Source organism: Petaurus breviceps, unplaced genomic scaffold, assembly GCF_028583685.1.
Source record: "Petaurus breviceps papuanus isolate PSGF00001 unplaced genomic scaffold, PetGlider_PUasm1.0 191, whole genome shotgun sequence".
NCBI lineage: Eukaryota > Metazoa > Chordata > Mammalia > Diprotodontia > Petauridae > Petaurus > Petaurus breviceps.
In genome coordinates, this window is record NW_027185811.1 from 5,267,355 (window position 1) to 5,292,613 (window position 25,259).

Below are 25,259 nucleotides of genomic sequence, written 5' to 3' on the forward strand. Positions count from 1 at the left end.
TTCCTTTCCTTTCCTTTCCTTTCCTTTCCTTTCCTTTCCTTTCCTTTTTTAATCTCTTTGGGACACAGACCTAGTAGTGGTATTGCTAGATCAAACAAAAGGTATGAATAGTTTTATAGCCTTTTGGGTATAATTACAAATAACTTTCCAGAATTGTTGGATCAGTTCACAATTCCACCAGCAGTGCAATAGTGTCCCGATTTTCCTACATTTCCTACAACAGTAGAGTTGTTTAGAATAATATATTGTTACCTAACTATTATGTGTATTAATCCTCTCTCTTGATTATATTATAAATTCCTTGAGTGGAGGAATCCTTTTTGATATGTCTTTCCTATTCTCTATATACTCAAAACCATATTGGCTATATACTGTATATACTATATACCTCAATATTTGTTGCTTGATTGAATCCCATTAGCATCTTAATGGTTTGAACTTGAGATCCTCTCCTCTAACAACTAAAATCTGGCCCAGGTCACTACCCAGGTTCTGATTTGTCTGTGTCCATTTCCCCAGATAGATACAGCTCAGAGCAGGAATTTGTCAGTGACCTAAAGAACATGTGGTTTGGGCTGTATTCCCGTGGCAATGATGAGGGTGACTCCAGTGGTTTTGAACATGTTTTCTCAGGTAAATCCTTTCTGTTTGACAGTAGAGGGGAATATGGGTGGGAGATTGCTTATTTCTCTAAGTCAAGGGTCTGGGGGACCTAACTCAGACCAGAGGACTTGAAACCATGCCAATGGGCAGGAAAGAGTTTCTCCTGCTCCTTTCTGTTTTCTTCCCCAACCAGTCCAAGCTAGAAACTAGGATGCTATTTTGAGGTAGTCTCTCCCCTGGAAGAACTGAGATGGGTGAGCACTCTGAACACCGGGATTTCCAAACACTATTTATAATGGGAGACCCTGTAGGGAAGACTTGTTTCTAGGTAGCATTCTAGTCATTTTAGTATCTTTGCTTTCCAGTTTATAAAGATGGCACAGGAACCTACAATTATCTCCCCCTCCCCTGTTTCCTCTAGACCATCTATAGATTACCTAATTTTTGTGTCTTATGACACAACCAGCACTCCTTACCTTTGGAGAACTGGAGTAGGCCTATTCTAAGGGAAGAGCTAATCTAAAAAAACTTGAAGCCAATATGTAGTAAACATAAAGGAATAATTTTCCTGAATGTGGGGAATGGGAGATTCTGAGAAAGAAAGTTCAGAAAAATTGTGAAGAAACTCCTATCTATCTGAAATGGTGGAAAACTCACCTTAACATTCAGGGATCTAGGCATGATGATCCCCATGAAGTAAAAAATTCTTGGAATCTCAGAGATGTCTCAGAGGATGAATGATCAACCCTGAAATTTTTTATTGTTTTAGGTGAAGTGAAAAAGGGGAAAGTGACAGGATTCCACAACTGGATCCGCTTCTACCTGCAGGAGAAGGAAGGTCTGGTCGATTATTACAGCCACAACTATGATGGGCCGGTGAGTACTGAGGACTCTCTTATAGATGGAAAAAGTCTTAATGGGTGTCCTCATTCCCTCTCTTTATCCCTCCCCCAACCTCGAGATGCCAAAACTGTCACTGTCTCTCCATCTGCAGTTCAATATTGGGGACAGTAAGCCCTCATGGTCTCATCTACCAGAGAGCAGGCTTGGTTCGAGGGTACTTTGTGATGGTGGAAGGGGGAGAAGGAAGTAAGGTACATGTATCTCTGTTTCACTTCAAAAGAATAAAAGCCCAAGAACTGCTGAGGGCAACTGGAAATTATTTATTCAACAAATGGTTACAGTTATTAAGCACCCAGTGTGTGCAAATCCTATGCTAGGAGATAGAGAAGCTGCTTCACTAGCTAAATAAGACTATTTCTGGAGCTTATACTCTAGTAGACTGATAATTATCAATCAGTAAACATCTTTTTAGCACCTACCATAGGCATAGTGCTAAGCAAAAGAAATACAAAGAGAGGCAAAAGACAGTTCCTCTCAAGGAGCTTACAATCTAATGGGGGAGACTACATGAAAACATATATATATATGTATAGATATATGTGTATATATATATATATATATATATATGCACAAAGCAAAACTATAGTGTAAAATATTGCCTGGCATATGGGTCACCAGAGGGCATAAAAAGTGCCATTTGAGCCCTAAGGGAAAAGGTATCTCTGGCATGGGGATAAAAGAAGGTGATTTCTGGGTTGAATTTTAAAGGATGGGCAGGAATTCAGCGAGTAAAGTCAGGAGAAAGAACATTCCAGACATAGGAAACAGTGCAAGTAAAAGCACAAAGGGGAAAATTAGGAAATGTTCTGGGGACAGAGAAGAGGCCAATTTGACTGAAATAAAGGCTACAGGAAAGAGAGTACCATAAGATAAGTTTGCTTAAAGGGAATACTTCTTTTAAAAACTTATTTTTATTATGAAATTTTATTAAGTGCCAACAATACAAATTTTTCAATATATAAAGAAGACTATATGAAATCATTAATTTCTACTTCACATAGTTGTGTTTTTAAAGTGTATATTAAATTTAACATGATGGTATTTTTAAAATGTCCTATATGCTTGTGTCTCTGAACTTTTTGTTTCTTGTTTTTTTTTTAATGTTGATGCTTTTTTCTTTCCTTTTTGGGGGGGAGGGGCATCTCTATCACTACCTACTAACTCACCCCTTACCACTAAAAAGAAACTTTCCCTTATAGCAAATGAGTACGTCCAGGCAAAACAAATGCACACAGCTGCTGTGCATGAAAACACAGGTTTCATTCTTAACCTCTATTCCCTCACCCAGTGCCAGGAAATGGAAATCATGCTTCATCATCAGTCTATTATTATATCTACTGTGCAAATTGTTTCCCTGGTTCTGCTCATTTAATTCTGTATCAGTTTATGTATCTTCAAAAGTTTCTCTGAATTCATCATATTTATAATTTCTTTCAGCACAATACTCCATCGTATTCATATACCACAAATTTTTTCAGCCATTTAGCTCAGCCAAGAAAACAAATCGGATCCTTCTTCTCTGTTCACTCTGCTGTCAGATGTTTTCCCCCAGCAGCTATGAAAATGACTAGAAGCCTCAACCTGCCCAAACTGATATCTTCACCCCTTGTCAAAGGGCATTTAAAAAAATTTATGGGGGTGGCTAGGTGGTGCAGTGAATAGAGCACCAGCCCTTGAGTCAGGAGGACCTGAGCTCAAATTCAGCCTCAGACACTTAACACTTACTAGCTGTGTGACCTTGGGCAAGTCACTTAACCCCAATTGCCCTGCCTTCCCCCCTGCAAAAAAAAAAGGCAAAAAAAAATATATGCTAGGATATCTTTGGAAGATAGTAAATTGTCTTCATTTTCCAAGTACAGGCTTGAAAATAAAGTGCCAGATACCCTTTCTCCTTTGTACTGGAATTGCTTCGCATGAGCCCAGGCTGTTTAACTCTATTCTTGGCTCTTAATAGGACTTTGTAGGATGGAAACTGCCCTTACTGAGACATTACCAAATCTCAGAAATACAAATATTTCTCTATAAACCATGGTCCCAATATGGACCACCTCATCCAGTATTTGGCACATAATAGATGCTCATTAAATCTTAGCTAACTTGAGGTATTTCCTTCAAAAGTTATATCCCTGTCATCCCCTCCCCCTAGTTGTACAGCTCAGTTTGTCTAACTCATGCCCCTTCTTCCTCTTCTCTCTGCAGTGGGACTCTTATCCTGATGTGCTAGGAATGCAATTCAACTGGGATGGCTACTACAAAGAAGTGGGATCAGCTTTCATTGGCAGTAGTCCTGAGTTTGAGTTTGCCCTCTATTCCTTGTGCTTCATCAGCAGACCTGGTGGAGTGTAAGTACAAGAATTATTAGTAAGTACATGAATATTAGAGCAGGCTAAGAGATATACAGCAGTCTTCACAACAACCAGAAAGGAAGACAGGAGACCTGGGTCCTAGTCCACAAACTGTCTCTGGGACTAGGTGTGTACATAACTTTCTCAGCTCTCAGGGGACCCTGCTGCCTCTGACCTGTGATCTTGAATTAAGCTGCTTCACAGAATAAATGAAGCATAGGGATGGGAAGAACCTCCAGTGTCATCTAGTCTAACTTATAACTGAATAAGAATCTCCTTTACATCATACCTGAAAAGTAGTCCTAACACTTAGGACAGTCTGCTTTCCACACAATAGGCTTTCAGATACTTAAAAACAGCTCTCAAGTGCCCCACAGCAGGGTGTACTGGAGACAGCTCAAAGCAGTTAATTGTTAAATTTCCAGTGGGAGCACTTATACCTCAGAAATCAGCAGACTCTTTAAATTAGGGCTAGATTTGTTGTTTTGTTCATTGTATAGACTTAAGGAAGTAATGGAGAAAATACTAATAATTCAGATTAAATTACACACACACACACACACTCCCCAGGAGACCTGATTGTTAAATATTTGCAAGCATACCCCTACCCATAAGTCTTATAGGTTTCAGTCCAGTGGAAACACTTTCTGCCAGTTAGCTCCAACTGAAAGATCCAGATGCTCTCAACCTCAAGAATTCATTAAGTTAAAATATATTTCATTTAAGGAAGATAAAAAAAAACTTTTATCTCTCCTTAGTGTAACAAAGGAAATTGTAAAAAACATGTGTGATACAGAAAATAAGTAGGATGAACTAGCAGTCTTAACACAAGGAGGCATCTTGAGTACCATTTTTGTTCAGGAGTTTCTGTGTGTCCAACTCTTTGTGACCCCATTTGGAGTTTTCTTGGCAAAGATATTAGAGTGGTTTGCCATTTCCTTCTCCAACTCATTTTTCAGATGAGGAACTGAGACAGAGTTAAGTGACTTGCCCAGGGTCACACAGCAAGTAAGTTTCTGAGGTCAGATTTAAACTCAGGTCTTCCTGACTCAAGGTTTGATGCTCACCACCTAGCTGCCCAATATCTTGAGTATTACCAGGCTTTTATTTCTTTGGGCCTTAGTTTCCTTATCTGTATAATGAGGGGACTGAATTAGATAACCTTTAAAATACCTCTAAAATTCTATGAATCTAAGGAGCTGTGTGATCCTGGGCAAATTTAACATTTTGGCCTTCAGTTCTAAAATTCTACAATTCTCTATCTATCTCTATTCCTTTCTTCATAGAATAAAGATTCATAGGCTGAAACTGTTGAAGAGATTGAAAGTAGATAATAATAGTAATTAATAATAATAATAATAATACTTATATCTATTGAACTTTAATGTTCACTAAGTACTTTCCTAGCCATCAGGATTTAAGGCACCAGAAACTATAATCAAAGAAAAGTATTACGTTATCTTTTCAGATATTTAAAAACAGGAGAGATTCCTGTTTCAATTGGGTTTGCTGCATTGTAGCCTAGAGTCAGAGGGATAGAGAGAATGGAAGACTTCTGTGATTGTGTGTTTTGTCTCTATAGGTGTCATTTAAGCCTAGGCGGGTACCCCCTGGCCATCCAGACATATACCTGGGACAAGACCACCTATGGAAATGGCAAGAAGTACATTGCTACAGCCTATGTGGTGTCTTCTATGAATTAGAGTTCTGGGCAAGGAAGAACATGAGGGATATCGCAGATTTTGCTGAACTGTAGTGCTGTTTGCTGTGGGCTGGATTTGGGAGGTATTATACATTAACCCATTTGAATTGGAGTTTTCATCAAGAAAATGACTGTGTGAGCAAAGGTTCTCAAGCCCAAAAAAAGAAAACAAAGAAAGATTTAAATTAGGGGAAAAAACCACCACCACAACAGAGAAATATTTGAACTAATGTGTTCTAGTATTTCTGCTGTACAGACTAGGGGATAAAATCTGTAAGTGGAATATCAAGATAACTATCACCAACAATTGTCTAGGCATAACATTGATCCACAAACACTTAAAAACAATATTTTTAATAGCTTTGGCTATACTAAAATTTCATAATCTCCAAACTCCATGGGACAAAAGGTTTTCACAATATGAAAACCCAGCAGAGGTGATTAAATCATGCAGGAACAGAATGAGATGCATATAATCCCTGTTGTCCTGTCTGCTCTAAGAGCTATACCAAGGATACTTTCTGAAACTCTACAAAAGATGACCCTACCTCCTAATACTTTTATTCAACTGAAAATAGTAGTTATTTTGTGTACCTTGAAATAAGCTGTAGAACAGTAAATATGAAAGAAAAATAACAGGATACCAACTTGTCCCAGGACCATCTCTATCTGACCTTTATTTAAAAAGATAAGAATGAGATGATAATCCAGCGTCAAACACTTAACACGTGCTAGCCGTGTGACCTCGGACAAGTCACTTAACCCCAAGTGCCCTCCTTGCCTTTCCCCCTGCCAGAAGAAAAAAAGAAAAAAAAAGAATAAGATGATAAAAATAGAAATAATTTTATACTTATTGAGGCCAACCTCAATACTGATATATCATTGGAAAAGAATTACACATACTTGAATGACTTTTTTATTAACATGTTGGGGTTTTTTGGTGGAACTATTCATATAGCTTCATGTCATCCACCGACATCAAGTGAGTAATAAAATTTTTAGTTGGACAGAACCATAATGGACTTAAACAATCTCCCTGAAAAATATCATATTTTATATCAATCCAGTCTTAGTATTGTGTCAGTGGCATGGTTTTAAAGAATAGTTTTCTATGTAAAAATCAAATAGTTTATACCATTCACACAATACTTGAGTCTGTTTTTATTAACGTGCAATACACAAACCAACCACAAATGTACAACTAAATCAAAGGACCTGTGATCATCAATAAAGGTAGTTTTAAGTGTCACAGTACTTTGTGACACATTCAATAATTACCAAATGGATAATAAATTGGTCTTTATACTTCTGGGACCTCTTAGCACACCCTTTTTGCTCCTCAGATAATATATTGTTTCCTTGTGTTTATAGTTTTTTTCTTGTGAGACAAGCTGTGAATGCTTTGTTTGAAGGATTAACCTGTATTTTGAATGTCCTTATCTTTTGTTAGTAGAAATGTCCATGTGTCACTGTGAAGTATTTGAGCCAATGATTATGTAGTTTATCTGGCCCTGTGGCTTTGTAGTTTTGAAGAAAAGCTACAGTTTCTGTCTCTTCTTTTGACATAATTCTTTAATCTTTCATTATACTGCCATGAACAACTTTCTGTTTCTGTTTGATCCAATCCATATTTTCAACCAAATCAAACATACACAGATAAGCAGAAGTTGTCCATATTCTTCTTCTTTAGTGGGGTACCCTCTCACCTCTAATTTCTTTACTTCTCAAGACTTTGTAGCAAAGTTTGATTGATGTTGAATGGCTATTGTTGTTTTGGGTTTTTGTTTTGTTTCATTTTGTTTTGCTCTGCTTTGACTCCTTGTATTGCCTAAAACTTGTAACCTTTGTTTTCAATTCCCATTTGAGGAATCTCAAATTTCTGGTATACTTTTGTTTTCTGAATTCTCTTTCTGTTGGGTTTTTTTTGTGTGTGTTACCTTTAGTTGGGCAATATGTCATTCAAGTTCCCTATTACATGTCCCAACCAGATATGAACAAAATTTCCAATGCCTTTCTTCAATAGTTCCCTCAAGTCACTTTAGTCATGATGGTGTTTGACATATGTGCTCAGTAGTATTCCTTAATGGATCCACAATTCTTCCTATGGTTTTTGCTATTATCTCTGCATATGCCTAGGGCAGAGCCTGGCACATAGTAATCGCTTAATAAATACTTGATGATTAATTGAATGATTGTGTGCATATCCTGAAATGGTTTTACACTTTTGATTATGCATGCTGGTTATCACGAATAAGATTTTTAAAATTACTCTGCTTTGGTAAAGAACATTTGTATATGTCCCATTCACTTCAGATCTGTACTGTCCAAAGCAATTCCACAATATCATGAAGGGTTGGCAAGGTTCAGATCTCTTGGCCCACAATGGTACAGGATTGGTTTTCCATCTGTAGGGTAGTATTCTTCCTTGTTCAGATTATATGCTGTTGAAAAAAATATAAAGTTATCAGTGGGGATGGGGTTGGGAGAGAGGTAGAAAAGGAACTAGGATTCTGATATGGATCTGCCTACACCCTGTAATCTCATCAAGTTGATTAAGTGACTCCACATTGATCAGGGACATCCCTGCTATAATAGAGGCATCTAGGAGAGTTCTGATGCTTGTAGTGCCTTAGCTGGCTGGCCTACCAGGAGGAAAGGGGTGTGGGATATGGAAGGTGAAGTAATATGACTAAGACAATACATTCTTGTGTCTTCCCCATGCATGAAGAAAAATTCTACCCCAGGCCTGAAATTTTTGGGGCTTGGTTTAGTATCTAGCATATCAGACAAACTTGTTGGTGTTTACATTTTTAAAAATTTATCTGTAGAGCAGAAATTCAGTCCAGAGCAGTTCCTGAGATTTCTTCTCACTAAAAGAAGCAGTTATGCTAAGAAGAGAGTAGCCCACCTCTATAGTATAGCAATAACAATTACTACTGGGCCCAGGGGAGCTGAGACAGTCACTGTTTCTTTTTCTACTAAGCTTCCTCTCTTAGTTCTAGACCCAATCCTTTTTTTTAACCAGGTTCAATCAGTGGGGGAACCTGGCCCCCCAACGAGCCATTCTCTGGCTCCTTATTATACTCACCTTGGAGGCCTGAGGATAATCACTTAAAGTTATATTTGTCTCACGTCCAGGGTCTCCCCAAAAGAGGGAATACAATATTACTTAATATGTGATTTGGATCAGATATATAGAACAAATATATATTTCCTTTTACAGAAAACGTTTGCAAAACCCACAAACTTTAATGGGTATAAAAGACTTAAATTAGTAGTAAAAGTAATAGAACTACTGTTCTATGCTACTGGGAAGTTAAACTTAAGCTTCAGTATATGAAGCAATTGGTAGGACTGCTGAATAGGTATTTTATATTTCACCTTTGACTTGTACTATGTCCGTGTCATTTGGCAAGTTAGGCCAGGGGCTGGGCTCATCCTTCCCCATGCAGAAATTTGCCTCAAGTCAACTCCAACTGAGACCCAAATACTCCCAGCTTCTTGAATCAGACAACAAAGTTGTGGATTACAACACCAGGTTTTCCCGGGTGACAGAAGAAGATCTGTAGAATCCACGTATAACACTTTGGGATGTCTAGGCAGTATTATTGAACGTGTTCAGTTCAGACACCATCTTGATAGAACACAGCTTAGAAAGTGACTTATTTGCTCTCGTTTATTCACACCACAGTAGTGGACACATCAATGTTCTTCCCTTACTGCCTTGGGCTCCCCTACAAGAGGGCACTGCAGATGCTGATGGCTGATTACCCTAAGTGTATTATCTAGGGCAATGTGGAAGGCCATGATTCAATGAAGACACCAGTTCTTCCATGGAACTGATGATTTGGAAAATCAAAGAAGACTCAAAAGTCAAGCGATGACTCCTCTCTCCTTCCCTCCCTTTCCCTTTCTCCTTGACCCTCTCTATCTTTGTCCCCTCCATCACCATCCCAGTCTCCTCACTTCCTCCAAAGCAGTACAATAAATCCTCAGAGTTAATACTGTTCACCTTGCAAATAACGAGTCTCTCCTGTCCACCCCCCCCCCCCATGAGCCCCTCATTTTTTCCCTCTCTGTCCCTGCTCCCACCTTAGCCCCAGCCCAGCAGCATGCTTTACCGTGGCAGGTCTGTGCACTTTAGGGTGTTCATGGAATCTAGAGACTTGTGCCAGCTCAGCACAAGGGGCTAGGCTCCCCGGCTCCTGTACCTCTTGTCTCCATCACATGAGCATTTCTGATTCTTGCCTTTCCATTCCCACAAGGAATGTTGAGCTGCACAACCTTGAACTAGGTCCTAATTCTCTGCCCCAGAGGCAGTTTGTTCAGGTCTGCAAAGTACTTTTTCTGAGACTGACTCCAAGGCTAGACATGTCCATCTTGGGATTCATTTGGTCACCTATGCTTAGGGAAAGAAATACAAAGCAGAAAAGGCAGCCAGAGACCCAAGGCTCAGCTCACTTATTATAAGTGTCATAAGCTCACTGTTATGAATGTCAAATGCAAGCAATCTGCCACAGTGGAGGAAGAGCACAAGTTCTTCCCGGACCCACAGGAGAAGCCCTGTGGAAGAAGGAGAGCTACTTTGGTGTGTTTTAAGAAACAGGAAGGAAGACAGTGATCTGGAGGCTGGCTTTCTTTTTTAAGCAACATAGCATGCTGTTTTCCTGCAAATGTCACTGATGTTGGGTGTGGGGTGTGGAGTGGGGTAGAGGTGGAACAAGGACTATTAAAGGTTTGCTGTATCATACCAAAGCACCAAGTTCCTTCAGTGTTATTACCCCAAAGTGCCTAGGGCACAATCTCAGTATTCTACTGGTGCTCTCTAACCAGTGGATATCAGATAGGCCTATTCTTTGCTCCCCATTTTGCTAGATCCAATAATGCATTGTTATGGTTTATCCAGCACGCACAATATGCTCTGATTCTAGAAACTTTGGAGAAAAAAGAACAAGGATAAGGGTAGCAAGCTGGGAATAGGATATGATCATATGTTGGCTTCTTCTCAAAGTCTTTCATGGCCCTGAAGAGACATTAGAACATCTTGTATTCTCTCTCATGACCCTGGAAGTTAGAGGAGCTAGAGTGACTGAAAAACCAGAAGGGAGTGAAAAGATCTCTCCTGTCTCCTGCTCCCATACACTCTGCCATGCCCCTTATCCAAGTATGTGGCATTGATTTCCACCAAAGGGAAGAAAGTCCCATATTATTGACCTTTTGAGCCAAGAGTTATATCAAGTTCCTCCCCCCCCTGCCTTTCTCTTTCCACCATTGTATCAGCAATGCCATATTCACAATGCCTATAGAGATTACAAATATGCTGATATAATTATCCATTACAAAATACGTCATGTTTGCCATATGAGGAAATAAACTAGAAAATTTATTAAGATACCAAAAGACTGAGTCCCAAAACCAGAAAGTGAAAGCCACCAGAGTAGTGATGATATTGGCACAGGTAGATAAAGTAGAAAGCACCCACATTTTCAAGCCTTTAAAACAGAACAGGCTACCTCAGGCAAAGGTCCTCCTCTCCCCACGCACAGCAACCACCCAGCGTCCTGGAAGCGCGCTCCCAGCAGCTCCGGCCCCTGGCAGTCCTCAGCAGGAGTCCTTAGCAGAAAGTCCTTAGCAGTCCTAACTCAAAAAGGGCTTCACGCTGCCACTGCCTCTGCTGCTGCCGCCGTCACCACCACCGCCAGCCAACGCAGGAACGCTAGCTTGGCTTCCGCTTCCTCTTGCTCCGCCCCTTCCTGCTACATCAGCAAGTCCAACGGGGCATGGAAGATCTTTAAATCCCATAACCCTTACAACCATCTTATCCCTTATTGTGGGGTAGCAGATAAACTGGTAGGGTGTTCATCAACTGAGATGTTTACATGCTAGGGATTACAAACTCATTGGTGGTTAGCTTCTAAAAACTACTCCCCACTTCCCTTTGGAAAATGAAGTCATTTGCTCATCGACAATTTCTTGACATCTCTTTCCTTCTATATTCCTTATTCTGCATCAGACGGTTCTATAGTCATATCTGCAAGTTCTTTTGGTATCAAGTAGGGTAATTTGATTTGCTTAGTATTGGAGACTTGAAATTATGTAAAAGAGCTTAATACTTAGTACTTAAACTTCCCTGTTTCCAAACTAGCATTCCTATTGCCTAATATTGTCAACTTTTCTTTGCTGCTAAAGAAGACTGTTACAAACATAGTAGACATTTTTGGAGCTCCTCAAAAATGTCTTGGACACAAATCAAGAGAAGACTGGACAGAGCTGCCTGCAGGTGGACCAGTCCATGGACCAGACTGTACTGTAGGAGATTTCAGTCTTTACCTGAGGGTAGCCTACCAAGTGCTTTTCATTTGGCTTTGAAGGGAGCTGGTGGGTATTAAAACAAAACGAAAACAAGTAGGTGAGGGATAGAGAAAGGAAAAAGACAATGACTAGGAAGACAGATGAAGAATGGTAGAGGCTGGAACCAGAGCAGCAGACCATACTGAATCTCTCTCTCTATTCTGATCTTAAGAAATAAAACAAGCATTTCCATAACAAAGTGGAAAAGAAAAAAAAGATTACACCTGAAACTTCAGATCTATTATGTGCAACTGCTATTCCTTTTATATATGTATATATATTTCCTCCCTCCCTTCACCCCTAGGTATGGCTACCATTAGACACGGGTATGTGTGTGTGTGTATGTATTGTTCTTAAAACGATATTGCTGTTACTGTATACAATATTCTCTTGGTTCTTTTCATTTTGTTCTTCATTATTTCATGCAAGTCTTTCCATGCTTTTCTAAAATCATTGAGCTTATTTCTTATTATTCCAAATAATTTATTTAATATTGGAATTTATGGGTAAGTTCATCGCATTCACATTCAAAGTTGTAATTACTATTTGTGTATTTCCCTCCATCCTATATGATATCTGGCCACTGGACCCAGATGGCTGTGGTGGAGAAAGTAAGGTTGGTGACCTTGCACAGCCCTCCCTCCCTCAAATCAAAGTCAACTGCAAGTCATGTCATCATTTCCCTGATGTTATGGTCCTCTTTGAAAATGAAGGACAAAACACACAACAATTTTTCCTCACTATTGTTCATCTGAGCCTCTCTTTTTACACTATCCCTCCTCTAGTTTACTCCTAAGCACTACCTCCCAAATTCACTCCCTTTTTAAAGGATCTCTCCCTTAAACCTCTCTTCTTACCTTTCTACTCCTTATTCTACCCACCTCTCTCGGAGTCCCTCCCTTTTCCTCTCCCCCCACCCTTCTAAATCTTAATCTACATACCCTTCTAAAAGTCCCCCCTTTGTCCTATCCCCTTGCCCTCTTATTTCTTTATTAATTTAGACATACATTTCCAGATGTATATGTTGTTCTGCCTTTAACCTAGCTCTGGAGAATAAGGTTACAACATCCTCTCACACCTCATTTGTAAGAGATAATTTCTCCATTTTTACCTTTTTCTATCCAATTTTGTTTTTTTAGACTCACTCCATCATATGCAGCTTAGCCCCAAACTTTCTTTACTTTCTACCCAAGTACTGATGACAGCTTTTTAAAATTAAATTTTATGCTTATTTTTAGTTTATATCATTCATTTCTACAAGATTCTGAGTTACAAATTTTCTCCCCATCTTTCCCCTACCCACCACCCCAAAACAGCGATCCCACTGTATATCCCCTCCCCCAATCTGCTCTCTCCTATATCCTCCATCCCTCCTCTGGCTTTCCAGTAGGGCAAGATAGATCTCTATAACCCAGTGCCTGTATACCTTATTTCCCAGTTGCATGTAAAAAAAGAATATATATATATATATATACACACATATACATATATGTTAAACATTTGATTTTAAAACTTTGAATTCCAGATTCTTTACCTTCCTCCCTCATCACTTACCTTTACTGGGAAGATAGACAATTCAATATAGGTTTTACACGTGTAGCTACACAGAACATTTCTATAGTGGATATATTGTGAAAGACTGACTATATTTCTCTCCATCCTATCCCGCCCCCCACTTGTTCTATTCTCTACTTTGACCTTGTCTCTTTTCAAAAGTGGGTACTTCTAATTAACCTCCCCCCAACCTGCCCTCCCCTCCATCATCCCCCCTCTTATCTCCTTCCCCCTTACTCTCCTGTAGGGTGAGATACCCTATTTGGTGTGTATGTCATTCCTTCCCTAAATCAAATCCAATGAGAGTAAAGTTGACCCATTCCCTTTTGCCTTCCTGTTTTTCCCCTCCATTGTAAGAGTTTTCCCTTACCTCTTCTATATGAGATAAATTTACCCCATTCTGTTTCTCCCCATCTCTTCTCTCACCTCATATATTCCTCTCTTACCTCTTAATTTCACCTTTTAAGTATCATCCCTTCCTATTCAATTGGTCCTGTGCCCTCTGTCTATGTATACCTGTATACATATATACACACACTCACATATGTATTCATATGCCCATATACCCTCCTGTATAGACATATATAGGTATGTATACATATATACACACACACACACACATTGCTATTCCATTCAACTATTCTCATACTGAGAAAAGTTCCATAAGTTGCAATTATCATTTTTCCATGTAGGAATGTAAATAGTTCAACTATGGTAAGTTCCTTATGATTTCTTTTCCCTGTTTACCTTCTCATGATTCTCTTGCTTCTTGTATATGAATGTCAAATTTTCTATTCAACTCTGTTTTTTTTCATTAAGAATGCTTGAAAATCCTCTATTCCACTGAATGATCATATTTTCCCCTGAAACATGATACCCAGTTTTGCTGGGTAGGTGATTCTTGGTTTTAATCCCAGCTCCTCTGCCCTCCAGAATATCATATTCCAAGCCCTTTGATCCCTCAGTGTAGAAGCTGCCAGATCCTGTGTTATCCTGACTGTGTTTCCACAATATTGAAATTGTTTCTTCCTGGCTGCTAGTAATATTTTCTCCTTGATCTAGGAATTCCAGAACCTGGCTATAATATTCCTAGGAGTTTCCTTTTTGGGATCTTTTTAAGGAGGTGATCAGTGGATTCTTTCAACCTCTATTTTGCAGAGCCTCTGGTTCTAAAACATCAGGGCAATTTTCCTTGAGAATTTCTTGAAGGATGATTTCTAGGTTCTTTTTTTGATCATGGCTTTCAGGTAGTCCAATAATTTTTAAATTATTTCTCCTGGATCTATTTTCCAGGTCAGTGGTTTTCCCAGTGAGATATTTCACATTGTCTTCTATTTTTTCATTTGTTTGGATCTGTTTAATAGTATCTTGATTTCTCATGAAGTCACTAGCTTCCATTTGTTCCAATCTAATCCTGAAGGAATGATTCTCTTCAGTGAGCTTTTGAAATTCTTTTTCCATCTGGCAAATTCGGCTTTTTAAGGCATTCTTCTCCTCATTGGCTTTTTGAGCCTCTTTTGTCATTTGAGTTAGTCTATTTTTTAAGGTGCTATTTTCTTCAGTCAGGTTGACTCTCTTTTCATGATTTTCTTGCATCATTCTGAACATTTCTCTTCTCAATTTTTCCTCCACTTCTCTTATTTGGTTTTCAAAATCCTTCTTAAGCTCCTCTATGGCCTGTAACAAGTTCATACTTTTCTTGGAAGCTTTTGGTATAGGAGTTCTGACTTGGTTGTCTTCCTCCTGTTTCATGCTTTGATCCTTTTTGTCCCCAAAATAGGAATCTAAAGTCAGATTGCTGCGATTGCTTTACACTTCCTTTGCTTGATCATGTTGCCACTCAATTACTTGACTTTTGAGCTTTTTGCCACAGTAGAACTCTGCTTCCAGAGAGGAGAGCTTTGTCCCAAATTGCTAGGGTTTTCTCAGCTGCCAGAGCTATTAATTGGCTTCCCTCTCTACAGCCCCTACAAGCTCTGGCTCACTGATCACACACCCCAGGACCTCCACCCAAGACAGTGATCCAGATCCAAGCAGGTTAAAGCAAGAGAGATTATCCTCTGAATGGTCGCTTACTAGCCATGTGACTTTGGGCAAGTCACTTAACCCCAATTCCCCTCCAAAAAAAAAAAAGAATGTCTAAAAATCAAATAAGAGAGGGGGCGGCTAGGTGGTGCAATGAATAGAGCACCAGCCCTGGAGTCAGGAGGACCTGAGTTCAATATATCTATATTCAATTTATCTATATTATATAAGATGATGTTCTGTCTTGTTTGTGGAGGAAATCTGGAAAGCTTGGAATTTTCTGACCTACCTGCCATCTTCCCAGAATCTCTCTTCCCCCATGTTGAATCTCTATAGTGAACTCTCCCATCATTAGATTGTAAGCTCCACTAGCTAGGTGGCACAGCACTAGTGACACACACGGCCCCGGAGTCAGGAGGACTGGAGTTCAAATCCGGCCTCAGACACTTAACACAAAACTAGCCATGCGACCTTGGCCAAGTCACTTACCCCCAATTGCCTTGCCTTCCCCCCTCCAAAAAGCAAAAAGAAAAATCTAAAAAAGATTGTAAGCTCCTTGAGGAAAAAGGTTGTATTTTGCTTCTTTTTGCACCCTGGGTACTTAGCACAATATATGGTACATAGTCATTTCTTAATAAATATTTATTGATGGACTGATTGTTGATCATAGGTTGAGCTCAACAACTGTTAGCCATCACTGTTCCCCATCAATGAAGCCAAGTAAGAGCCAAGGACAGAATCTCCAACTGGTCAGAAGCCATCAAAGATTCAGAAATTTGGCTATTATTAATTTCTTGTGTTTCCTTGGAGGCACAGACCCTTCCTTTTACCTGTTTCCTAATGGAGAACTGGATATAAGGAGAGTTACCAGCTTTTGACACCCCTTTCCTCATTTGTAGTCAGAGAACATGGTGAACAAATTAATAAAGACCAAAAAAAAAAAAAAGAGAGAGAACATGGTGGCTTCTAAAGCTGCTATTTTAGTAAACCGTGTCGTTTTAGTCATTTTATCAGCACTTAGGTGTTTATGTATTAAAATCTAGAGAGTGATTAAAATCTGTGTTAATTCTGCTTATTTGAATGCAAATGGTGAGAATGGGAACTGAGAGGACAAAAGCCTGGTAAGGAAACAGATCCAGAGTATTAGAATTTATGCCAATAAAACAAAAGTTAATTCTTCCAGATCGAGATTTATGGTTGAGGGTTCATGGAACAAAGCATTAAGAGAGATGACAGGGAAAGAGAGCAATCCTCAAGGCTGAGTCCAATAGCCACAGGGGTGAAGTCAAACAGCAGATTTTATATTTGATCTTGGAAGCAATAGGGAACCATTGGAATGACATGGTCAGGCCTGACCTTTAGGAAGATCACTTTGATAGCTCCCTGGAGAATGGACTGAAAGTAAGAAGAGATTTGAGGCAGAGGCCATGTAGATGGCTATTGAAATAGTCTAAGACTGAGTGATAAGGGCTTGTGCCAGGATAGTGGGAGTGTCAGATGAGAAGAGGAGGTATTTACAAGAGATGTTACTAAGATAGAACCAACAGCATTTGCCAACAGATTAGATTTAGGGTGTGAGAGTGAGTGGAGAATGACATTGAGATTGTACACTTGGGAAACTGGAAGGATGGTGGTGACCTCAGTACCAAAAGAGAAGTTGAGAAAAGTACAAGATTTTGGGGAAAAGATAATGCATTCATTTCTGTACCTACTGAGTTTAAAATATCTATGGGACACAGTAGGCAGTTGGAGATTAGAGCCTAGAGGTCAGAAAAGAGGATAGACCTGAATCTGAAAATCATCTGCAAAGAAATGATAATTGAATCTATGGAAACTGATGTGATGACCAATTGATACTGTATAAAGGGAAAAGAGGAGAGGGCCCAGGACAGAACCTTAGGGGATACCCAATTAGCAGGCATGGACTATCAGTTAATAAGCTTTAATTAAGTGCCTACTATCTGCCAGGCACTTAGTAGCCAGGCACACAACAGGCAAACAATTACATGAGAAGCTACATACTGGATAAACAGGATATAACCAACGGAGGGAAGACACTAGAATAAAGATTCAGAAAGGCTTCCTGAAGAAGGAGGCATTTTAGCTGGGACTTGAAGGAAACCAGAGAAGCCAGGAGGCAGAGAAGAGGAGGGAGGGCATTTTGGGTATAGGGGATGGCTCTTGAAAACCTCCAGGAGATATTAGCACAGAGTGATTCGGCAGATATTGCTATTTTCTCCCCTGCATAGCAGCTCAAGTCCTCTGGTTTTGTCTCCTGAGTTAGTGAGTGGGGGAGTTTTCTGCTGCTTTAATCTTCCTGTTGAACTGATCTCTTCTGCCTTCTGCTGGTGACTCTTCAGAATACATTTGTATCGCCTGGGATTTCAGATCTTTATGGTCCCAGGGTTATTTCAACTTCTGATTCTAGACCATACGTGAACCCATCTAGCTACTGACTGGGGAAATGCAGAGACATTTAATTCTGTATTTGAACAGAACCCCTCTACTAAGGCTTGTGCTCACTCTGACCAAAACGCTTATCTGAATTACAGTCATTTCTCTTATACTCCTTCAGACTAGCCTACACTTCATATACAGAGCAAAGGGGGTCTCTGAAGAGGCTTTCTTCTCCTTTCACTCTGCTCCCTTCCCTGCCCTCCCCTCTCCCACCCTCATGCTCCTAACTGCTAGCCAGAGTCCGTGAAGATAACCTTGGAAGATAGATGAATAGGTATAGAGTGGAGCTGGTGGAACAGGTATAGAGTGGAGCCGGTGAAACAGGCTAATTTTCCTTAGCAACCAAATTGCTGGAATTTCTATATTCTCAACCCTCCTCTGAGTTTTAACTTCTCTAGCTTAAAACATCTCTAGTTCATTCAACAGGCTATCTCTCAATATGTTCTCCAGGACTCTGGCTAACCTGGCTGCTCTCTTGTGTAGCCATCCCAGTTCAACCTAATCTTTCCTAAAAAGCAGTTCCCAAAATGTAGCCCTCCACACATGACCTGATCAAAGCGAAGCATAACCCAACTACCATGCCCTTTATTCTGAGGTTTTTATAGAAAAAAAAGCATAGGGAACTTCCAGAAAAACTCCTTCTACCAATGCAAAGTAGATAGACAACTATTCTGTTAGAGAGCTATAGGGGAACTGAGAGTTAAGTAACTTGCCAGGGGTCACACAACCAGTATGTGTCAGAGGTAGACCCAGAAATGACTTATGTGAAGTTCTACTTCCTCCCTCATCTCATATTATATAGCTGATATTTTTTTGCTACAAATTTAGAAATATATATACATATATATCCCTATTAGTTTTGAATTTTAAATCTATTTAGCCTAGTTTACTAGTCTGCTGAGGCCTTTTGGATCTGGATTTTTTATGCAATGCATAAAGTGCAAAAAGGTGTTAGAGTCAACTGGTATAGGCTCACAAGAGCCAATTTCTAAATTTTCAGTGTTAGTATTATACCTCAAAAATTGACAAATGCTATAAATCAGGGCTTGATATTATAACCCCTGTCCCAAAGCCAATTGGCATGGAATTCTTTCCTTATTGGTAGAGAGAACGCCAGCCTTCTTTCAGTCACCTTGGACTCTCCTAGCTTCCAGTTTCAAGAAAGAAGATGGATGAGGCTAAAGGACAAATCTCTGGGAATACATGAGAGGAGTCATTAATCTTCATCATGTTCCTTATCTACTGTTTGTTACACTAGAGACTTCTGGGAGTTTCCCTTTGAATGAAATTTGGGACTCTCTCCATTGAGCTGTTACCTCCCTCCTAATGGGAGAGCTTCCTTATCCCTTGTTTGATATATAATCTCCTAAATATACCTTCTTTGATTTCTGTTTTGTTACAATTTGGATAAATGGGTTTCTTGGCTATCTGCTATAGTGTTTTCATTGTCAAACCAGTATTAGATGGGACAGGGCTCAAGCCTTTGTCCTTAAAGTTGGGGTATAGATTTTGGGGTCCCATTTATCCCTTAATGATAAACAGTGATCAGAAGTTAGAACCTGATCATATCCCCTTGACATAATATTTCAGGGAGCAAATAGATATAATTCTAGTCAGGTACCCCCTCTCTCTGCGGAGAACAGAATGACCTCTAGCCCTAACTTCCTACTTCACTTTCTGGAAGGAATTTAAGTCTCCTTTAAAGAAAGGTGGAGGGAGATAGAAGCTAGAGATGTCTATTCTTCAACTTTTCTAGTCACATAATGATTCCCCCTCCCCATTCTATAGGTGAGACAAGGCCCTTAATACACATAGGGCTCCCTCATTATAATATATTGTTTTGTTGATTGTCTAGACTGAAGAAAATGATGGAAAAATGTTAATACAGATTAAACTTAAAAGTATGTCATGTATAATAAGATGGTGGAATGGTAGGAATTGGTAAAGTCATGCTCCTATCTACAAATCTCCTTTAACCAGACCTAGGAAATGTACCAGAAATGGGCTGGGAGATTCAGAGTCAATATGGCCAAGAGGAAGCATTAGATTCCAATTCTGCCCTCCATACTTCCTCAGCAAAGATCTAGAAAATGCACCAGATAGAATGCTGATTAGAAAAACTAAGAAGTCACAGTGAATCACTTTTCCAGTTCAGGGTGGCTTTAGGTAGAGACAAAGAGGTCTGTGGACTCTGGGGAAGGAGTGTGGTGGAAAACATTTGCAGAACCAGGAATTCAGAGAGGGACAAGAAAGAGATTGTTGGGGATCCCTGAGCAAGCATTAGGTTCCAGAATGGGTTCCTTTTGTCAGTTCTGTCACTCACTACTCAGTGCTAGCTCACGATGCCAAGGTGGAGAGGAATAGTTGTGAGCCTAGACTGAACATAAAACAAGCTTCAGGAAGCACACAGGATCAGTGTGGCTCTGATCTCCAGAGGAGGGCACAATATCCCAAACCAAAGGGGAGCTGGCAGTTGAGTATCTATGAAACTGTAGAGTTTAGAATTAGATTAAAATTAATTCTAATTAAAATTAGAATTGTTCATATGGAATCTAATAACTCCATGAGAAATAATAAAATAATTTTTTAAACTGAAGAAAATGTGAAGTGTGTATATATATATATATATATATAAAATAACAACTAACCTGCAAAGCAGATCAAGGAGAAAATATTTTAGAATCATTAGACTATCTGAAGGCCATAAACAAAAAGAGTTTAGATATATTTCAAGAAATTATAAAGGAAAACTATGCTGATCTTTTAAAACCAAAGGGCAAAGTAGAAGTTGAAAGAATCTTCTTGTCACCCCCCCCCCCAAAAAATTTGAAAATGAAAACTCCCAGAAATATTATAGCCAAAATCCAGATCTCTTAAGTCAAGGAAAAAAAATACTGTAGTAACCAGAAAGAACGAAGTCAAATAAAAATAAGCCACGATTAGGATCATACAAGATTTAGCAGCACTACTTAAAAAAAGGAGAGAGTTTAGAATATGATATTCCAGAAGGTAAGAGATCTAGGTTTACAACAAAGAATAACCTACCCAGCAAAAATTAGTATAATCCTACATGGGCAATAGAAAGTGTGACATACAAACACAGGATTCAAGAGAAGCATAATAAGGTAAACATGAGTGAGAAATCATAAGGAAATAAACAAGGTTCAACAGTTTATATTCTTAACTGGGAAAATGAGGGGCGGTTAAGTGGCGCAGTGAATAGAGCACAGACCCTGGAGTCAGGAGGACCTGAGTTCAAATCAAGTCACTTAAACCCAATTGCCCTGCCTTCCTTCCTCCAAAAAGCCAAAAAAAAAAAAAAAAAGGAAAAAGATACATATTGCTTCTTAGAACTTTATCATCACCAGGGGTCATATAGGGAGTCTAATTAAGCAAAGGGTTTGGGTAGGATTCTGTTGCTTTTGGATAATCTCAAAAAAGAATACAATGGGACTGGGGGAGAGAGAAATGCACTGAAAGGCAGGGGGGATGACAGAAGAAGAATGGGGAAAATTCTCTCACACAAACTGGGTACACAAAAGAAGTTTATACAACAAAGAGGGGAAGATGGTAGAAGTGTATGACACAAACCTTGTTTTCATCCATATTGGTTAAAAGAGGGGAAAATAGACATAAACACACAAATGGGTACAGAAACACATGTTATCCAACAGCAAAAAGGAAGGAAAAGAGTTAAGGGAAAGGGGGAGAAATAAGAGGGATGGTAAATTAAGGGAGACATTAGTAAGTAAAATTTCTTAAAAAAGAAAAAAAGAGAATAAGATGGAGAGAAACAGAATTAGTCATCAAGACTATGAATGTCAGTGGGATAAGCTCACATCAAAAAAATTAAGGAAGATAATAGCAGAATGGATTGGAAAACAATCCAACAATTATTGTTTACAAGAAACATACTTGAATGAACACAGAGTATGCATGAGTTTGGAAGTAAGATTGTGAGGAATTAACAAGAGAGGAGTTTAGCCCCCAAAGGCACGAGATATAGTATGACAGCAGGGATGAAAAGATCGAGTGAATATTTTTAGAGGATGGGGGAGGCATATTTGTAGGCAGTAGAAAACGAGCTGGACACAGAGAGAAATTGAAAATAAGTGGCAGAGTAGGAATGATAGGGGAGCAATCTTTTGGAGGAGGCGGGATGGAATTATTCAATAGGATCTCTTGATCAGGTAGAGGAGTTAGCTTTAGTAAGGAGTAAAGCCACTCATGTGAGACAGGGGTAAAGGAGGAGATGATGGTAGTCGGAAAATAAGGAAGAAGGGACAAGAGGGAGCTCATGGAGAATGGCTTCAATTTTTTTCTGTAACAGGAGGCAAGGTTCTCAGCTCAAAGGATAGGGTGAGGGAGATGCTTTGGGAGCTTTGAGGAAAGCTCAAAAGATTTGGAAGAATCACTATGGGAAATGGAATAGAGAGAAATTGGGTGTAGATTGGATGCCAATGAGAAAATTCTGCTTCACTATAAACTGTTTGTAACAAGTGTTTTGTGTTTCTTTTTCTTAAACTTTTTTTAATATTTGTTTTTAAAACTTTTGATTTCCAGATTGTTTCCCTTCTTCCCTCCACACCCACCTTCTGGGTTTTGTGTTTCTTGCTTTCTCAACAGGAGAGAGGAGAAAGGGAAGCAGAGAAAACATCTTTGTAAAAATAAATATTAATTTTTAAAACCTCTTTGAGGAAAGCGGGGAGAAAACAAAAGTGGGGAAAAGGATTGTTTTTGCTTTTAAGTGCTGATTCTGAATCAACCAATATCAAACAAAATGCAAATTTCCAAATACAGAGGAAAACAGAAAAAGGACTGTACATTAAACTGCAGTTACATTATGTGTAGTTTGCTTTTCTGTTTAAATATAATAAAATCAACATGCGACTTTCTAAGTTGTCCTGTTTCTCTGATTTTGGCCTTCTTTGTTCTCTTCTGTACATTGAAAATGTAAAATGAACCTCTTTCCTTTTCCTTCTTTTGACTATTCTAGCCCTAGCCCTCTCTCCTTCCCTTGCATCCATACCCCACCCCATTAAAAAAGACCAAACACAGCAAAGACCTTCTTTGGACGAGACTAGCAACAGCTCTGGGTCCTGGAAAAAGCTCTACAGTCAGTTAATAAGCATTTATGAAGCTCCTACTACGTGCTGAGCGAAGTGACGTGGATACAAGGGCAGAAACACGAAGCTTACAGTCCGACAATACAAACAAGCTAGAGACGAAATAGACTGGAGGTCACTGCAGAGTAGGGGCGCTAAGCCTAAGGAAGGCTGGGAAAAGGATCTGGGCTGGAATCCTCGCAGCCACGCCTGCAGCCTGGGACCCTCAAGGACCAATGTTCCACCTGTAAAGTGATCGTCTCCAGGTGGCTTCCCTGGTATCTCTGGCTGTCTTCATTGTATCCGTTAGCATGTGGGATTTTCCATCGCTGCAGCTGACTTATAGGAATTTAGTCTTAGAGAGTTGGAAGGAATTTACTGGTGTAAGTCACAGGTCCAATAAATGCCTTCCTTAGGTCCCCTGGCCCTAAGTACCTGAGCAGGATTTCAACTAGGTCTTCCTCATTACCGGTCCAATACTCTATCCTGAAGCCCCAGAATAGGGGGAATACGGTGTTACAGGAGAGCAGTTTACAGACACCAGGGGTCGCCCTTCTCAGACACAACGACGCCGGCTCCAGCGTCCGAAACCGAGGCTCAAGAGCGGGAGGGGGCCGGCCGCTGTGGGCGGGGGCGGGATTTGCAGCTTCTCTCCCGTCGTACCCCGGGAGCGAGAGAACGCGGGGCGCGCTAGGCCTTGTGGGAAGGGGTGCTTGAGAGGCGCTGCTTGTGCGTATCGGAGAGTAGGCGCTAGCGTCCTCGGGACCAGGCGACGACGCGGGGCGCGTGGGCACCGAAAGGACGAGCGGCGGCAGGCCCCGGGTGAGGGCAGCCGAGGGGGAGGAGGGGAGAAGCACGTTTGTTGACGGCGGTGGGGCGGCGGCGGTGGGGCGGCGGCGGTGGCCATGGGGTCTCCCGGGTAGCGGAGCCTTCCGCCGGGGGCGGGGCGTCCATGAACCTCGTCCCACGCGTGAAATCGCGGCGTGATCGGACGACACGGGAGGGCAGAGGAGCTGCCAGTTACCGGAACTTTCCAGAACTGTTACCTTCCTCCCAAGTTTCTTGGCATAACTGGCGCAGGTTGTGGGGGAGGGGCAAGATCTAGGGGCTCTGCTGAGCCAGCGTTTTGCCGCCTCCCTGTAGTGGGATATAGCCCTAGCATCCGGGGTCGGAGAACCTTGGTGCATGCAAGCCCCTGCCCCTGTGACTCCATACCTGTTTACTAAGCATCTAGGAGACTTAGAGACTCCAAGAGCCGAGTTCGAATCCTGCCCTAAACTCTTCCTAACACAATGAAACTCTGGGCATTTTCGTTGGCTGACACCTGTACCTAGAATGCTTTTCCTTTTCATCTGCAGCCTCTGGCTTCCTCGAGTCGTAGCTAAAATCCCACCTTCGAGAAGTCCTTCCCAATTCCCTTTAATGCTTTCACCCTCCCAGTTTAGCCAGTCCGTATCTTGGATATACATAATTGTTAGACTGTGAGCTCCTTAAGAGCAGGGATGTCTTTTTACTATTTTTTTATCCCCAGCACTTATCACCATGCCTGGCACGAAGGCATTTAATAAATGTTGTTGACTGACTTCTCAGCTCTGTGACCCTGGGCAAATCACTAAACTCAACCTTATTTACTTCCTCTTAGGGTTATGAAGATAAAATGAAATTAGACTGTAAAGTGCATTTGCAAACATCAAAGCCGTATATAACTGCTAGCCATCGAGAGGGACTTAGAACCTCACTAATGGCCATTTTTCTTATTTATAAAATAAGTTGCATTATTGTAGACAGCTTTGGCCTTATAAGGGAACTTTTTTTTTTGAAGGGGGGAGGGCAGGGCAATTGGGGTTAGGTGACTTGCCTAAGGTCACACAGCTAGTAAGTGTGTCAAGTGTCTGAGGCTGGATTTGAACTCAGATTCTCCAGACTCTAGGGCCGGTGCTGTATTTACTGTGCCACCTAGCCACCCCCAATAAGGGAACTTATCAAGCTATCTAAAGTGAATAGTTAATGAATGGATTTATGTAGGACACTTAGATCTTGTCTTATCTAATATGTTCCTGAAAAGTTGAATGTAAGTTGAATTAATGTCAGATTTTTCGTATTCATAATTATTTTTCACTTTTGTGTTCCTAGCAGTTCCAACACCTTAGTTTCAGTTTTCTTTCTTCTGGGTCATATAGGTAATGATCTGATGCAGTTATACAAGGAGCCTTC

General features: G+C 40.3%; 2 protein-coding genes and 1 long non-coding RNA gene across 8 annotated transcripts in view; 2 read left to right on the forward strand and 1 right to left on the reverse strand.

Annotated features, from left to right (window-relative positions):
* Positions 1-7,742, forward strand: part of ENDOU (endonuclease, poly(U) specific) — a 27,533-nt gene extending 19,791 nt beyond the window's left edge. For 3 of the 4 annotated variants that reach the window (XM_069092689.1, XM_069092690.1, XM_069092688.1), the window contains 4 exons: positions 520-633; positions 1,373-1,479; positions 3,706-3,848; positions 5,434-7,742. In XM_069092689.1, the coding sequence (XP_068948790.1) occupies positions 520-633; positions 1,373-1,479; positions 3,706-3,848; positions 5,434-5,554 (485 nt within the window). In that variant the 3' untranslated portion in view covers positions 5,555-7,742. The remainder of the gene's footprint in view (positions 1-519; positions 634-1,372; positions 1,480-3,705; positions 3,849-5,433) is intronic. The other variant, XM_069092691.1, reaches the window with a different exon arrangement.
* Positions 7,547-11,436, reverse strand: LOC138164716 (uncharacterized). The gene is made up of 2 exons (XR_011169164.1): positions 11,067-11,436; positions 7,547-7,994 (listed from the first exon to the last, which is right to left on the reverse strand). It is a non-coding gene; the product is annotated as an uncharacterized lncRNA (long non-coding RNA).
* A 12,246-nt stretch (positions 11,437-23,682) lies between these two features.
* Positions 23,683-25,259, forward strand: part of RPAP3 (RNA polymerase II associated protein 3) — a 53,795-nt gene continuing 52,218 nt past the window's right edge. For 2 of the 3 annotated variants that reach the window (XM_069092692.1, XM_069092695.1), the window contains exon 1: positions 23,684-23,867. The gene's annotated coding sequence lies outside the window, so the exon portion shown is untranslated. Of the gene's footprint in view, positions 23,868-25,259 lie in introns of all 3 variants that reach the window. The other variant, XM_069092693.1, reaches the window with a different exon arrangement.